A 16,323-nucleotide genomic window follows, 5' to 3' on the forward strand; every position below is an offset into this window, starting at 1 on the left:
CTTCTGGTAAACTGTAAGGCACTCCAAAAGGAGTTTACAATACAGAATTGATAAAATGCACCAAATTAGTTTCACTGTTTCTAAATGAAAAATAACGTATCTAGAGAAGAGTAACCTGAAGTGGAAAATTCAGAACTGGCCATTTCACTTTGTAAAATGATCTGTAAACACCACAGTCAGTTTACTTAAATTATTGGCCTAAGGTTTGTTGGCAGACAAAAAAAGCCATCAAAACATACAGCATCATCAGGAAAAAATATTGAGAATAAGTCAAGAAACCCCATTCTGACAATATGTAAATCCATATCTTCAGAATTTCGAACTTCTGGACCCTTAAGAAGAGAAGAGTTAAATGGGATACAGAGTAAGGCAGTCGAGTTATTGAGGTGCTGTCATGGGACTTGTTAGGGAAGACAAAAAAGGCTGAAGCAGTTCAATATGAAAATGAGAAGGCTAAAGGGAAAAAGGAGTAAGATTTACAAAACAAAGTGGTAGAATGGTCAGTGCAAAAGTAAAAATTACTAAATCTTGCAATGCAAGAACTAGAGCTCACTTGGTAAAATGAATTTTAAATAGACAAACTTGAAAGAGATTAAATAAATTCATTAATGGGAACAGGCAGTGATGTATGTTAACTTGTAGGGTCTTTATACCAAGTCTCGTGGATACTGAAATAATGGAAAAGGACCCTAGACAATAGTACCTTGAATTGCCACTGTAAGACACAGTCTTTTCTGACTGATATTTCATGTATTCTTACCCAAAGGCTAAATGGGATGGACAGAAATTTTTCTCACAGTGAGATTAATCTGCTGTATATCTATGAGCAAACAACTCATTATAGCAAATGAAATGGCTACAACAAATTTAAACTACTCTCTTGTAATACATTCTAATGCACAAAATTGACAAGCAGAAAATTGTAATAGAATTAAACAATAGATTGTACTCTCTAGATACAAATTTTTGAGAGGAGGGCATAAAACCTTTGACAACTATTTAGCATGTATGAGGACCCAAAATATCCTCTGCACATTTGTGAGAAAGGCAGGAAGGAACTTGAGGGAAAGAAAAAAAGGCAAAAAAAAAAAAAAAAAAAAAGGCAAAAAAAAAATAAAATAAAAAAAAAAAAAAAGCCTGTGACTAAGGATAAACGTGTAAGTCCTGGATGCTACCATTGCAGTCATAAAACTATAAAACTATATATCAGATGATTACTTCCTGTTCTTGGTTCTATGTACAATAAGGTGTGGAACAAGTGCAAATATAGGAATACAGGAAACATAAGAAAAATAAATCCTACTTCCAAGTTAGCCAGGTCACAGAAGTGCTGAACTAAATAAAGGATTTAGAGTGTGAGATTTTGATCCATTTTTTTTTGTAATATGAGATGCTGCTCCTTGTATATACGTACATTTCAATATACACATTTTTAATTAACATGAGGGAGGATGGTTACAACCTCAGCTGCCATGCCTAGGAATCTGATAATATTCACAGTTCTCTGAAAAGTCTGGATAGCCAGGAGTGAAGCCAAGATTAGACTGAGAAGGACAAAATGATTTCCCATTCTGAAATAGAATTTGTAACTGAAGCATGAAGCTCCCAATTGTTGTACAAGCTTGGCAGCCTGAAGAAATGTTTACCAGCTCCAGGTGTTAGGCAAGCTCTTCAGCACCTTGAAGAAAGAGCTTGATTCAGAGTTGCATGTGAAGCTCCAAGTAATGTGTATTAGAGTTAAAGGCACAATAAAGAAAAGGAGTAATTATCTGTCTGCTTAGATACTGCTGACTTACAGTGCTAAAGAGCTCCTAGCTTGTGAAAGAGAAGTATGTGCCTTTTAATTCATAAAATCTGCAGGGAATACAGAGTTTATCTGTGAATTACATTTTAAATAGAAACTGAAGCAACAGTACAAAGCAATTATTCATTTAATGTGTATGATTTCTATTAAAAACCAAACAAACCAACCAAACAGCAGTATTTCTCCAAGAGTGAAAGGAATTAAACAGATTAACGGGAGATACTGCTTAAGCTAAAGACAAAGTACGATCAGTTTACAAAACCCATGCTATTTTATTCATTGTTTTCCCAAACCTACAGTATTAACACCCATTTTCATTCCAATATGTCCCAAGCCTATTTTTTCAGACTTACCCCTTTTTAGGCTCACTGTTGCAGCAGTTTTAAAAATCTGCAAATTCCCTACTTAGCCAAGAAGGGAGAGATGCATTATCTGTAACTCTATGTTCCTCAGAATCTTCTGCAGTTATTTATAATGTTAAAAATGGTTGTATTCAGAACTGTCATTAACTGATGCAAGAAGTTGGAGAATATCATGAATAACACATGTAGGATCTATTAATTTTAACAGAAATTGAGTCTTACCTCAGTAACCCAGAGGGGACCTGGGATGAACTATTGATCATCACTCACTAAGGTTCTGGTAATTTTTATATTGTTTGCATCTAAATTAAAAGTCCAGTTCTAATCTTTTCCTGTACAGTCTATGATGCGCACATCTAGCTGAGCATAATTTAAGTGGAGTCTAATTTAACCCTGTATGGGAACTGCTGGGTTATGGCCTGAACCTCTAATTGATCACCTGAGGCGAGCCATGAGCCAACCAGAGGAGCACAGCTGAAGGCAATTCACCTGTGCTGCCGGAAGGGGTGGAGCCTGGCTGCACCCCTCCTAGACCTATTGAAGAGCTGGCTACCAGGGGGGAAGGATCTCTTTTGGAGATTGCCTCTGCTGGTGTTTTGTGAGTGAGCCCAGGATAGGAGTAAGCCTTCTATTTATTCTCATTTGTTATCCTAGTCTGCTTCGCGTAACTCTCTTGTTTGTTTTGTGACTATAACATCCTAATATTCTTTGATTATACACTTGGCTAGCCAAGCAGGCCAAATATACTAAAACTTACATCCTGTCTTTCCTTTCGAATTCCTATAAATGGGTCAAGGGGGAGTTCAATACTCCTCTGAAGAAAATGATTCCAGGGCAGATCCCAGGATCTGTGGGATCCCACTATTATGAGCTAGCGGTTATCATTGAAAAATTGGGGCCCTTTATGTGTTATGGACAATATCTCCCCATATCACATGGTGGATTACTTTCAGGGAATTAGCAAGGATGTGTTCATCACTAAAGAAAGACAACTGGTTGCCCCCATGGTGCCATGGCCACTATTAAGTGCCTTAAATCATGCCGAAATAAGAAGTAATAATTTAGAGAATGAAAAGCAACTTTTGAAAGACTGTATTAAAAAACTAGAGCAAGAACATGGTGTATCAACAGGGAAGAAGCCAATTCTACATCTTCCCATAGGCCAAGTTTGTAACATTTCAATAAGCAATGACCAGACTCCTGAATTAACAGATTTTGTTGATCAGGAAAATAAAAAATCCAAATTAGATCTTGAATATCCAATTCTGATTGATCCACTAGAAGTCTGTCCTGTCATAACTTAGAAAACAAAAAAGTGCAGGACCAACCAGCAGGTGGAGATGGGAGAAAGAGAATGGCTGTGAAAACTATGCTGACATGGCCAACCTTGGCCAGATGCTCACCACCCTCACGGGAAAGAATTCCTTCCTAATCCCTACTCTAAACCTACCCTCCTCCAGTTGGAAGTCATTTCTCCTCATTCTGACTCTACCTGCCCATAGAAAAAGTCCCTCCCCAGCTTTTCTGTAGGTCTCCTTCAGGTCCTGGAAGGCCGCTATAAGGTCCGCAAGGAGCCTGCTCCATTCCTGCATTCCACTCATGACAGCCATCCAACCACACCTCACTGATGCCAGTGACATCACAGCCCTGCAGGCACACACACATCTGCCACACTTGTTGCTCCATTCCCATGCTCTGTGCATCATGAGCAGGCTCCCATTGAGGCACATTTACCTACTGCAGTTCTCTTATCCTGCACCTTTGCTGCACCCTTACTGCCCTGGGATCCAGCTCAGGCCTACAGCATCCATTACCATCACCAGCCTCAAAGTGGGATGCACTGAAGATCCCCTCCCTGGCTACATTCAGTCAAAGATCAAAGCCCCCCCCGATTACATTGGAAAGCTGGGTGCCAAAGATGGCCTTCCTCTTCTCACAGACCGGGCAGTGACGTTCATACTGACAAGGCCAAAGCACCATCAGACATTCAGGGATGAACAAATGATCATTTATTTGACGGACGGCGGAAGGCAGCAGCCCCCAAAAAACTACTATTTGTTTGTTTGTTTTTTTGTTTGTTTGTTTATTTATTTATTTTTATATAATAAATAATACAATTTTTAAGCTCATCTTCTCTTTTCTTGTTCTCTTCTCCTTTTCTCCTTTTCTCCTTTTCTCCTTTTCTCCTTTTCTCCTTTTCTCCTTTTCTCCTTTCAAATTTCCCTTTTCATTCCCTTTTTCCTCCCCTGCTCCTTTCCTCTCCTCCCTCCCTTTCTTATCCTTTCTTCTTTTTTCTATTGGCTCCATCGCTGAAGACAAAATTCTCTTATTCTCCTCCATGTCTCACTAGAAAAAGTAGAGTCGCAACTTGAGACTATTCACAAAAAAGAAAAGCTGCCTCCTCCCTACATCCCTCTGCAGCAGCAGCAAAGGCGGGAGTGCCAGTACCTGTCCGTTGGCCCAAGCGGCCGGGAGAAGTTGTGCATCACGGCCTCAGTGTGACGGCGGGTGAGGATGACCACCGCCTGGCACAGGAAGGGCAGGAACGTGCTCTGCTGCGCAAACGAGGTGATGCTGCGCAGGATGTAGAGGATCGGAGGCACCTGAGAGAAGAAGGGGAGAAAGAATGACTTGCTGCACCCGTGACTCTGCAGGGCCCAACCAGGGACATTCAGCGCATGAGCAGTGCCTGCTCCCTTGACATGCTGCCAAGTCCTAAGCCTGAATTTCATGCCAGCTACCCTGGTCTCCATGCCCGGAGCACAAGGGGCAAACGGCACAAGTCATAGTGCAACAGCCAGCAAAAGTCCAAGACACGTGAAAGAAAGTCTCTTACGTTCCAACTGATGTCCTTCCCGTGCATCTGCAGGAAGGTGGTCATCCACTTCCCAGCAGCACGAACTCGCACTCCGTTGGCTTTCCGGATGGCCTCCTTGATGGCAGTCATGAAGTCAACGGTGCGTTCTAGGGGGAAGTTCCTGCACACGATCTGCAGAGAAATGAGAAGCGGGAGAGATCCCATCATTGCTCTGCGACAGCTCTTCAGAACAGAAAGCAGTCTTGAGGGCATTCTTAGCTCAGCGGCTTGCCGCTCATTCAGGCGGCAATCACAGCGCTCCTGCTGTCTGTACCCTGCTGTTTATACGGAAGGCGGCTGAGCCTTCTCTCAGCTTCTGCACCCATGGTGTTTGCTTACGTGCAAAGCCTACCTCCCAGCAGCCACAATCACACATGCATGCAAGTGCACTCACACACACAAAAAAAGCACATCATGGAGTCAGCTCCTTGCACTGGGTGCCTGAAGGCCAGACATAGCTCAGAGCCTCCTGCTTCTTGCACTGGGAAAAGAGGACTCAGGGTAACAGCTCATTTTGGAAACAGTGTGAGAGGCTGGGAGCAGCACAGGGTTCTGCAGAAGCCTACACACAGAGATCACACCACCCCTTCTTGGGTCCACATACCATGGCCATTTGGGATGTGGTCTGGAGCTGAGAGGCGATGCTGCAGGCATGCAGCCCCTCGCACAGGCTCCCGATGTCACCCGTCTCGACCTCTGTGTTGGTCGCTTTGGCTGGAAAGAGCACAGGGAGAAAAGGGAAGTCATGCTTCTGGAAATGAAACTGCTTTCCACGGGAGAAAGACAGAGGACAGGGTGGGGACAAGAAGAGAGCTGTGCATGGTGCCTCTCCCTCCTGTCAAGAGTGCCCAGCCCGTGGGGCTCTGGTAGCGCTACAGAGGAGGGCAGAGGGCTGGAGCACGCCTGCTCCACTCACCTTGGATTCGCAGAAGGGAGCTCAGACAGGTGACAGCCATCTGGCGGGATGCGGGCATGGGGTCACAAGTCAGAGGCGCCAGCAATCCCACCAAGGAGCCAAAGTGCTCACAGGCATCTCTTCTCTGCAGGGGTGAGAGGCAGGAACAAAGCTGTAGATGGTCCCGGCTCTCCCCAGCTTCTCCCATCTGTGCCTTCCCCACGCCATGACACAGCATGCACAGCTGGGCAGAGCTCGCCTTCCAGCTCAGGGGCGCTGGGGAGGGAGCAGGGGGCATGCGGTGGGGCTCTTTACTCACTTGAAGCTCTTCACAAACAGCCAGCAGCTGGGAGCAGGTCTGCAGGGCCCTCTTGCGCTCCCACACGTTGCTTGAGACCATAGATTTCTGCAGGACCTGGGGTAGAGCATCTGTCTCACTGAGGATGTCTTTTCTTTCCCTTCCTGCCACCCCTCTCCCTGTCCCTCCTTTCCCAGCACTTTCCCTCAAGGAAGGCCTGCCCTGCTGCTCCATGTGGCCTCCTGCCTCACTGAGCACCGGCACTGCCGCCCCGCTCTCTGCAGTCACTCCTGCCTCCCAACCCAGGAGCTTTTCCTTGGCTGTGGCCTGCCAGGGGCTGGCTCCTGCTTTCCCCCTGCAGGGCCCATTTCTCTGCCCCTTCCTGAGCTCGCAGTGAGCTGGCACGTCAGCAGGAGATTTCTCCCCCTCTGATCCTCCTCTCAGTCCCCAGATCTCTGCCCCCGCTATTGACAGGCACCATGCTTTCTCCCTTGCCCCACACATACTCACATGGACTATGTTCTGGAAGAAGCCGCCGCTGGGCTCTGTCTCGAGCAGGACCACCATGAGCCGGCCCAGAGCTTTCAGTGATGTTTGCTGAAGCTGAAAGCAGAAGAGGGGAGTGACGTGTAGCATCATCATGGCTGCTGCCAGAGCAGAGGTTGTGTGTGCTGAGGTAGGGTTTGACCGAGAGGTGGCTGGGAAAGTTACGGCAGGTTACCTGCAGGTACTGTGCTGCTTGCTGTGACTTCCTGATCTTCAGCATCATCTCTGCTGAAGGGTGCGTCACGATGTTTTTGCAGCACAGGACCAACATCTCACGCAGGTCCTTGCTTTCAGAAGAGGGCTTCAGCTTGCTGAGAGGAGGAAAACAGGAAGAACAATCAGAAAGGGTCTTTACCTCTCCAGACTGGTTCAGACGACATCTGAGTTTCTCCTAATTGACAGCTACAAAGCCAATACCCCCCACCCAGCTCATGCTGCTGAGCACTGCCTTCAGTTCCAGCAGCGCCCACCTCCTCCCCGGCAGCAGTGAACCACCTCCCGCTCTGGAGGGAAGGAGACCCCAGCTCTCCCTCTCTTCCCTGCCAGGGGACAGGAGCACCAGGGCCTTTCTCCCTGACCAGAACCTCAGCTTTGCTGGGCACAACAGCCCAGCCGTCTCTCCTGCTGTAGATGTGGCTCCTCCCCCCCGACCCCTCCAGGCCCTCAGGAGCTGCCCAAAATGGGGATCAGCATCCTGACTTGCAACCTCAGCCCTTACCACAGCTGCTCCAGGGCCAGAACCACCTTGAGAGGCACTGGGGAGACAGGGATGCCCGAGTAATACTTCTTCATCAGGTCCTGCAAGTCCCAGAGAGACAGTGTCAAAGTGGGCAAGGGGCACACAAGAGCTGTTCCACCCGGCCCTGAGACAGGCACAACTGTCACACACCAGCCCCATCACTTTCCCATGGAAGCACTGCAGGATGCAGCAGCTGGTGCACCCAGCCCGCTGCCCAGCCGCTGCCTGCCAGCACCCAAGGTCCCCACCAGCTGGAGACGGGTGGCTGCTGGAGACCTGCATGCCCGCAGGGAAGCAAGCCTTGTGGCGCAGCCCAGAACTCCTCTGCAGACAGCCCTGTCTCTAGGCACTCACCATCAGGATTTCCAGAAGCTTTCCCTTCAGGGAGGGGTTAAAGCTTGCAGAATCACCCACAGCTTGGAAGGCAGAGCTGCAGTCGGTGATGCTCTGCACCAGCGCGAGGTTGTTCTGCAAGTCCTGAGGAGCAAGAGAGAAGAACATTCTTTGAACTGCGGGAAGGGACACAAGGGGGCTGCAAGGGGGACACGTGGGGACAAGGCTAAGGGAAGGGCTTGGATCTTTATCTGGGCACAAACAGTTCCCCGAGGGACCTTTGGAAAGGGAAGGCCCATCTCAGCATCTCCCCATGTGGAGGGGCTGCAGCTGGGTGCTCAGACACGCTGGCACGCTTTGAGCTCTCACCCGGCAGCTGCAGCTGTAGAGCATCAGGATGTTGCCCACGATGTCTCCCTCCAGGTGGGCGAGCAGCTGTTCTTTGGAGGCACGCAGTGCCACGCTGCTGTGGGCGAGCATGAGAGCGCTGCGTGTGGCATGAGCTCTCGTGCTGTCCAGCTCCATCTGTGTGGGAAGAAATGCCTTGAGACACTCGCTAACGGCCCCCAGTGCTCCGCGATGCCCCTGGGCTCCCAAGGCAGGAGCTGCAGGGAAAATAAGGCAGAAGAATGCCAAGATGGAAACCCGTAAAGCTTTACCTTCTTGCGCCTGGAAATCCTGGCATTGCGGCCTTTGCACAGCCTGGACGCAAACACGGTGAGCGTGGCCAGGACTGCGTGGAAGTTACTCTCAGCAGCATGGCTGAGAAGAGAGATGATTCCCTGCACAAAAGAACAAGGGGCAGTTGGCACAGGCCTGAATCTACAGGCCCTCTCCTGAGGAAAATGGCAGCAGTGCGGAGGTTGAAAGGCCCCGAGCAGGGCCAGGAGAAGGCCTCTGCCCCAGGGCCAGAGCGGGGTTGCTCACAGGAGCTGGAGGAGAGGAGAGCTCACCTGGGCCTCACATGGCTCCTCTGCATTTGCCTCCTCCAGGTGCTGTAGCAGCTTCTCCTGGACGTGGAGGACTCCCTTACAGGATCCCAGCACCGTGCCCAGAGCCCCGTACAGGAATGACTGGATGGGAAGGGAAGAAAGAAGCTGAGATGTGGCAGCAGCTTAACCTGCTGGCGGAGGGCCAGGTGGGAAGGACCCAAGCTCCCTGGCGGTTGCTGAGAGCAGCTGCGGGGCCGAGCTTTAGCCATCCCCGGGCAGATTGCAGGGAAAGGCCCTCTGGGGGGCACAGGCTGGGGAAGCAGCATCAGCATCCCGCGTGGGCAGAGCACCAGCCGCAGCCCCAGCCCCAGCTGGACACCTGCAGCTGCACCGCTGGGTAGAGCCGGGGGGAACTCACCTTTTCTGCAGAGCTGCTGGCAGAGCTGCTCAGCCGCTGGCTCAGCTCACAGCTCAGGGCCTCGATCCATGCCCTCTCCTCTATTGCGTCCAGCGACGCCTTCAGGAACTGTTGGAGAACAGGAGAAGACAATGTTCCCTTGCCCTTTGCCTCTTCCCTCACTCCCAAGTGGCTGCAGCCCTCTGGGAAGAGGTGCCTGGAAGAACAGTCCCTCTCCCAGCTCCCCCAGCACTCCCTCCCTCCATTCAAGCCGCCTGCTGCTCTTCTCCTAAGACCCCCCTGGGCTTGGGACAGAGTGGAAGAGGCAGCGCCGCAAAGGCATGCGGCCGCTCCGCTCTGCAGCAGCGCTTGAGAGGCTGTTCCTGTCCCACAGCGGCTCATGTGGGAGCGGGGCTACTTGGGGCAGGCAAGCACTTCTCTGCACCGTGCCTCCCGGCAATGCTGTACCTTTAGCAGACGGCGCTCAAACTCGGCAGTGTCCGGGAAGCTCTCATTTCTCCCTGCACAGCAATAGGAAGAAAAAGACCCTGACTTGGGATCAAGGCTCAGAAGAAGAGCTGCTGCAAACCTGGCTTGGCTTGGGCACTTGACACTGCCAAGCTGGGACCCGCACCTCCTCCACAATGACCTGTCCCTCCCCACAAACACTGCCTCCACTGGAACACGGAGCTAAGTGCTCCAAGACTGCTGCCTGAGGGGACATGAAGGGCCCATCCACGTCCTGGAATGGGCAGATCTCTGGTGGGATAGGTCCCCGGGCCTCAGTGCTGACTGCCAGGAATGGGAACAGCAGCAGAGCAAGAATTGGGCTGCAGGCAGTGCTTCCCCTCTGCCATGCTACAGAGCTGCATTTTCACTCTCCCCCTTCCCTTCCCTGCCTCTGCCTCTTCTTCCCCTCCAGTGCTTTACCTTCAAGGCACTGCAGCAGCAGGGGGATTTCAGTAGCCCACATGGCCCCCACAGCTCTGTGGAACCTGCTGTGGAGGTTTTTCATCAGCAGTAAGGCAGCAGCTTGCAGTTGGCTGCCTGCAACAGGGCTGCCTGCCACCACCTGAGGGAGAGCAAGAAAAAGCAGGGTCACTTCTGCAGCAAGAAAGAGCAACGGCTTCCCCCCAGGATGGAAGCAGCTCGGCTCTGCCCTGGCAGGCAAGGAGCAGCCAACAGCTTTGCCCATGGCCATGCTGCTTCCCCCTGGGTGCTCGTAGAACCGGCCTCTGGAGCATCTACTCACCAGCAGTCGTGCCAGCAGTGTCTGGGGCGTCAGCAGTGGGCCTGCAAAGAGAAAAATGTGCTGAGTAAGACTCCAAGACACTGCGTGCCCAGCCACACGCACCTCCGCTGTCCCTTCTGGGTGCTACCACAGGTCAGCAGAGCTCACTGGGGGAGTTTTTGCTCCTACCTTGAAACATGGAGCTGACGAAATGGCGATCCAGATGTTCTATGCGCCGTCCTGTCAGCTCCTCTCTCTCAGCCAGGGCACAGACACAGCGGGAGACTGGGATCAGCATACCCGTGTACTGTGCTGGCACCACAAACAGCAGCAGGCGCGGCCACAGGAGCTGTAGGGAACGAGGCAGTTGAGCAGGTCAGCATTCCCGCTTCCGCTCAGAGATGAAGAGGACTCTGTGAATTTCCCTGAGTCCTGTGTGTGCTTCAGAGCACAATGGAGGAGAGACCTGGGGTCTTGGAATGGGACGAGGAACACGTGGTACAAAGGCAGGGAGCAGCAGCAGGGCAGAGCGTGACTTACTTTGGACATCCCTCTCACAGAGACGTCCAGTGATCCCAGGATGTCCATGCACAGCTCCTGGAGAGCTCCTTCTTCCTGGGCTTCCCGGGCAGAAAGGTTTCCGGTTGCCTGCACAAGAATGGTGTTGAAACACTGCTTATGCTCAGTTCTCAGGAGCCTGTCAGGAGGCTCAGGTGTGGACCCAGCGGTGCTTCTGTATAGCAGCCTCTGAGCAGCACGGGTCTTCCAAAAGAAGATGCTGCCCACTGTCCTTACCCTTCTTCCTGTGGCGCGGCTGAACTCCCTGAAGAGGTGCCCCACCACATCCCAGGCTGAGCAGCTCCGGGTGTTAGAACTGAGCAGATCCTTGATGAAATACAGAATAGCCGTCCTCACCTGCAAGGGGTCAATTATGGGTGTGATTTTCCTGGTCAGAAGGCAAAGGGAAGCCACCTGCTCATCGGGGCAGCCCTTCGGGCATGAGCAGAGACACCAAGAGCAGCGGAGAGGCTTTAGCTACTGAGGTGAGGGCCAGGCCTTAGCACCAGGCTGTGCACTTTCCATGCACAGCGCAGGGACCTGCCCGCTCCACTCTGCCTGCTCTCCCCACAGGAGCCATCATGACCGTCTGGTCAATGCCCCAGCACCTCTCTAGTCAGCCCAGCCCTGCCCGTGCTGGCAGCAGCATCACCACCCCAACAGCGCTTTTCTTCTCCCAAACCAGCTCACCCGGATGCTGGGGTCGCTGCACAGACGCTGCACAGCCTCGACGACCTGGGGCAGCATCTCCGTCATCATGGGCTCTGCAAGAGATGCACAGAAGCATGAGTGGAGCCACAACGCAGATGGCAGAAGGGAGCCCTGGAAGTCCCAAGGCGTGGTACTGAGCAACCCGTGGTACTGACCATCAGAGCGAGCCAGAGCACCCAGCAGACCCAGGGCTGCCACGCATCCAGGCTCCCAGTCATCGCCCAGCTGCGACTGCAGAAACAGGATGGTTTCCTCTGGGCAGATCCGGGCTGCAGGGAGGAAATCCCATGCTATGTTAGCAAGAACCTCACGCCCATTCCTGAGCTTTGTGAGAGAGGTTTTGGCCAGGGCAGCGCCAAGCATCGCCAAAGCCCCTCTCCTTACCCTGCAGCATGATGCAGTGGGTCAGCTGTGCACGATCAGCCTCGCTGTGCTGCTTGCTGTCGTCATAGAGCTGTGGGAACAAGGTCCATTTGATACAATCACATCAGCACTGAGGACGGAAAAGACACTGTGCTGCCTGCTCTCGTCTCCCTGGGCACTCTCGGGAAGAGGACAGGCAGACAAAACCCAGCCCACCCCACCCCGCAGCATCCCCGGGAGTACATGCATGGCTCTGGAACAGCCTTGAGCATGCAGGAGCTAAGGCTGAGCCTCCTTATTCCGGGGCTCGCAGCTTTGCAGCCGACTTAGCCACAAGGGAAACTGCTGTGGGCGCAAGGATAGGCTCCCCTTACCTGGTAAAACACGGCTGTGGTGACGTCCAGAAACTTGTCCCCTGGGATTAGAGACTCAATGCCCCCTAAGGCCTCCAGGAAGATAGTGAGGCTCTGCAAGAGGAAGAAAGGGATGAAGCCACATCTAGCCACTCGGGAGTGGAGAAACTGTTTCCCAATTCCCAACTGTTTCTCTGCAGGGAGAAGTTCCTGCACAGGCGTTCTTGTTTATCCCCCACCTCCCAGCGGCACCAAGAGAGTCTCTCTGCTCTCAATCGAGCCGTGTTTGGGCATCATTTGCAGGCATTTCCCACCCAGCAGCCCACTTCTCCCCCATCAGATGCAACTGGATGTGGTCCTCCCAGTTGTTAGCATAGAGCTCCTCAGGCACTCAGAGCCCCACAGTGGTGGTGAAGCCCCAGGAGATCCCATCCCCATCCCCAGGAGATGAGCCCCAGTGATTCTTGGTTCCCTCCTGGCTCCTGTCCGGGTTGTTCCTTCTCTGACTGAAGAGCTCAGGAAGCCTCAGAGCTCCCTTGAACACCCATTCCTTCTTTCTCCAAGGGCTCCCCACCTCCTCCCTGCATCCCCCTGACCCCTCGTGGCATTTGCACGGGCCCCACGTCTACCCTGAGCCCTGCGCAATGTCTCTCACCTTGGCCACCCTGCAGGTGTCTTGGATCTCCTGACACGGGTGAACGAGCCAGAGGAGCTGCTCCCAGACCTGCTCTTGGTGCTGCTCCTCTTGCAGGAGAACCTCCAACATGGCAGCCACAGCCCCAAGGACGGCCTGTTTGTCCTGGAGAGGATGGCAGAGGCCCAGCATCAAAGACTGAAGGTCTGCCCTTCCTACGCAGAGGGCCTTCCCTTTCCCTTCCCCTTCCCCACACCCCCACGCCCAGCAGGAGATGGGCTTGCTCTGGAGGGCAGGCAGCTTTTCCCCATACCCTCATCCCCAGCTCTTCCTGCCACAGTGCTGTGACATGCAGCTGCTCCCTGGCACAGAGCCACTTCAGGGCCCTTTGCAGAGCCAGCCCACTCCCTCTCATCACCCATCGGCTCTCAGCCCACTGGGCACAAGACAGAGCTGCCGACATGGGTGCCCCTGCTGCCATCCTGGGCTGGGAATGCAGCAGTGCTCACCTTTTCCTCCTGGCAGTCTTGCCAGTTCCACACCACAGAGAAGAGCAGCTCGTGAAGGTTCTCATAGCTCTGCTCTTTCTCCATGGCAGTCCAGGGGCATTGCATTCCTGAGGACAAGTAATTCTTGACTCCATCCAGCCACTGTTTCAAAACTGAAAAAACAAAAGAAAAATAATAAAAAAATAATATTTGTTTGTTTGTTTGTTTGTTTGTTTGTTTAAGAGAGTGAGAGAAAACGGAGTCTGTGAGAGTCTGCAGCAGGGCTGCTCTGGGGCCGGCACTTACCAGCACAAGCGATGCGCAGGATCTGGCCACTCTTCACCTGGCCCACCACACTGCGCAGGCCTGCCAGCATCAGCCACACAAAGGGGATGCACTGTGGAGCTGCAGAGAGGAAGGAGAGGGCCACAGTCAGAGCCCCGGCAGCAAGGTAGGTGGACAGCAGCCCTGCAGCCCCCAGCTCAGTGCAGATCACACTCAGAGGGCAGAGACCCCTTTCCCGGTTGTTCTAGAGGTTGAGGGTACTCTACCATAGGCGCTGAAGAGGTTGCTCAGGGTGATGAGCACAAACTCCTTGGACATGTCCCCCGTGGCCTTCAGGTGGCTCTGGAGCTCAGCCATCACCAAGGTGAAGTGCGTCCGAGCCAGAGACACCAGGACATTGCTGGCAGCTGTCTTGACATTGCTGGTCACGCCCTGGAAGAGAGTCCCTGGTGACACGCGGCCCAGGAGACTGCCTGAGGCCCTTGGAAGAGCTAAGCCACCACCATCCGCCAGCAGAACACCAGCGTGGGCAGGCGGTTCCCTTTGCCTTTGGGAGTGAGCCCTCACCTGGGCTGCCGTCAGGTCCCGGGACACCTCTGCCAGCAGCCGGTTCACCACTCCGCACGGCGGGCGGCTGCTGTCTTGGCACAGGGCGCTCTCCAGCTCACAGTACGCCTGCGCTCGGTCACCCTGGGGACAAGGATCAGTCACGCTCGCTTTGCCCGCTGCCACCCATCGCTCTGTGGATGTGCTGCCGGGCCTGGCACCCACGGGACCGTGGCCCTGGGCCAGGAGGACAAGGGTTGGTGGTTGGATGTCCCCGGCTCACCTCCTGATCTTGCAGGCGCTGAAGCAGTAAGGTCGCGGCGCAGGTAGGGACAGGGCTTGACACCCTGCTTCTCTCCCTGCGAAGCGTACGCCTGGGCATGCAGCCCACACAAGCAAAGAGACCTGGAAGGAAAGAGCAGAGCAGCTGCTGCAGGTGTTGCTTGGAGCCAGGGCCGAGCAGCCGGCCAGCTGTGGGAGGAACGCTCCTCCAGCCCCACAGCGCGAGGCTGCGTGTGGTTGGCAGGGGCAGGGGAGGGAGCTTTCCCCTTGCTGGGGTACTGGGGAAACCACGGAGAGCAGCTGCACTCGGCAGAGCAAGGACGGTGCTGCTGGCGCAATGTCCTAAACACACATTGGAGGCACACGTGTGCTCAGGCAGCATCATGGTGTCCAGAGAGGTGGAGAGACTCACCTCGAAGGGCTCTCAGCCTCTCCATGATAGCAGGATGCCTCCAGATAGACGCAAAGCTCTCTCTGGTTCCACTTCCTGCGGGTCCCACAAGCGGACTGAGCCACCGCTCCCACCGCTGCCACAAGGGTGTATGAGGCAGCCACTGTGACACCACACTGCAGTGTTACCTCACAGAGAATGAATGACACAGCCCGGGCTGGGGACCAGACAGGTCCCCAGAGCAACCCTGCAGGCCCTCAAACACAGCACGTTCGTGTGACGCAATCGGCTCTGGGGTTCCGGTTCCATGCTGACGCAGGGAATGACCTCAGCGGGTGATGGAGAGCCCCTGCCAGGGAGCAGCTGCTGGGCACCGTTGCCCGGCATTGTCTTAGTGACTGGGGACCCCACGCCGGGAGGCACTGAGGCCCCCATCTGCTGCCCAGACAACCTCTCCAGAGAGCTTGGCTGTCTACGGGGGGCACGTGTCAGAGATGTTAAGGAGACTCCACCGCATCTGATCAAAAATGAATACATTAATACTAGAAAAAAAAACTTCTTTATGGTGAATGTAATAGAACAGCAGAACGGGCTGCCCAGAGAGGCTGTGGGGTCTCCCTCTCTGGAGACATTCAAAACCTGCCTGGACACATTCGTGTCTGACCTAATCTAGGTGTTCCCAGCAGGGGGATCAGATTAGATGAGCTTTTGAGGTTTCTTCCAATCCCCTACATTTGGTGACTGTGATTCTGTAACTGGTATGGAGAAGAGACAGCAGCTATTGAAATAAAGACTAGGTAAAAAAAAAAAAAAAAAAAAAATTACTATTTATTTATGTATGTATTTATTTATTTTTATATAATAAATAATACAATTTTTAAGCTCATCATCTCTTTTCTTGTTCTCTTCTCCTTTTCTCCTTTTCTCCTTTTCTCCTTTTCTCCTTTTCTCCTTTTCTCCTTTCAAATTTCCCTTTTCATTCCCTTTTTCCTCCCCTGCTCCTTTCCTCTCCTCCCTCCCTTTCTTATCCTTTCTTCTTTTTTCTATTGGCTCCATCGCTGAAGACAAAATTCTCTTATTCTCCTCCATGTCTCACTAGAAAAAGTAGAGTCGCAACTTGAGACTATTCACAAAAAAGAAAAGCTGCCTGCTCCCTACATCCCTCTGCAGCAGCAGCAAAGGCGGGAGTGCCAGTACCTGTCCGTTGGCCCAAGCGGCCGGGAGAAGTTGTGCATCACGGCCTCAGTGTGACAGCGGGTGAGGATGACCACCGCCTGGCACAGGAAGGGCAGGAACGTGCTCTGCTGCGCAAACGAGG

The 16,323-nt window shown here is 52.7% G+C and overlaps 1 protein-coding gene across 1 annotated transcript; it reads right to left on the reverse strand.

The window, feature by feature from the left end:
* Nucleotides 1–4,322: 4,322 nt before the first annotated feature.
* LOC128073751 (maestro heat-like repeat-containing protein family member 2B) lies at nucleotides 4,323–14,999 on the reverse strand. Its single transcript, XM_052668937.1, has 30 exons — nucleotides 14,616–14,999; nucleotides 14,354–14,476; nucleotides 14,053–14,218; nucleotides 13,808–13,906; nucleotides 13,523–13,674; nucleotides 13,035–13,178; nucleotides 12,401–12,493; nucleotides 12,048–12,117; nucleotides 11,819–11,932; nucleotides 11,643–11,716; nucleotides 11,190–11,309; nucleotides 10,935–11,042; nucleotides 10,584–10,743; nucleotides 10,416–10,456; nucleotides 10,094–10,235; nucleotides 9,632–9,684; nucleotides 9,185–9,292; nucleotides 8,788–8,907; nucleotides 8,494–8,616; nucleotides 8,204–8,359; nucleotides 7,856–7,978; nucleotides 7,481–7,560; nucleotides 6,938–7,073; nucleotides 6,727–6,819; nucleotides 6,238–6,333; nucleotides 5,940–6,063; nucleotides 5,628–5,737; nucleotides 5,003–5,155; nucleotides 4,615–4,769; nucleotides 4,323–4,512 (listed from the first exon to the last, which is right to left on the reverse strand). Exons 1-30 carry the CDS (start codon nucleotides 14,997–14,999, stop codon nucleotides 4,461–4,463), a joined length of 3,672 nt encoding a protein of 1,223 aa, XP_052524897.1. The 3' UTR covers nucleotides 4,323–4,460.
* Nucleotides 15,000–16,323: the final 1,324 nt, after the last annotated feature.

This window comes from Tympanuchus pallidicinctus, unplaced genomic scaffold (genome assembly GCF_026119805.1).
Source record: "Tympanuchus pallidicinctus isolate F22 unplaced genomic scaffold, pur_lepc_1.0 scaffold8, whole genome shotgun sequence".
Lineage (NCBI taxonomy): Eukaryota > Metazoa > Chordata > Aves > Galliformes > Phasianidae > Tympanuchus > Tympanuchus pallidicinctus.

What these genes read in the sequence shown, in the direction of transcription:
- LOC128073751 (XM_052668937.1), bottom strand. Translation starts at nt 14,999, where the DNA reads ATGATGCTGCCTGAGCACACGTGTGCCTCCAATGTGTGTTTAGGACAT. An exon ending in CAACCTCTTCAGCGCCTATG is followed by an intron (nt 13,907 to 14,052) that starts GTAGAGTACCCT and finishes TCCTCTCTGCAG; the next exon opens with CTCCACAGTGCATCCCCTTT. An exon ending in GCTGCTGCAGTGCCTTGAAG is followed by an intron (nt 9,685 to 10,093) that starts GTAAAGCACTGG and finishes ATTGCTGTGCAG; the next exon opens with GGAGAAATGAGAGCTTCCCG.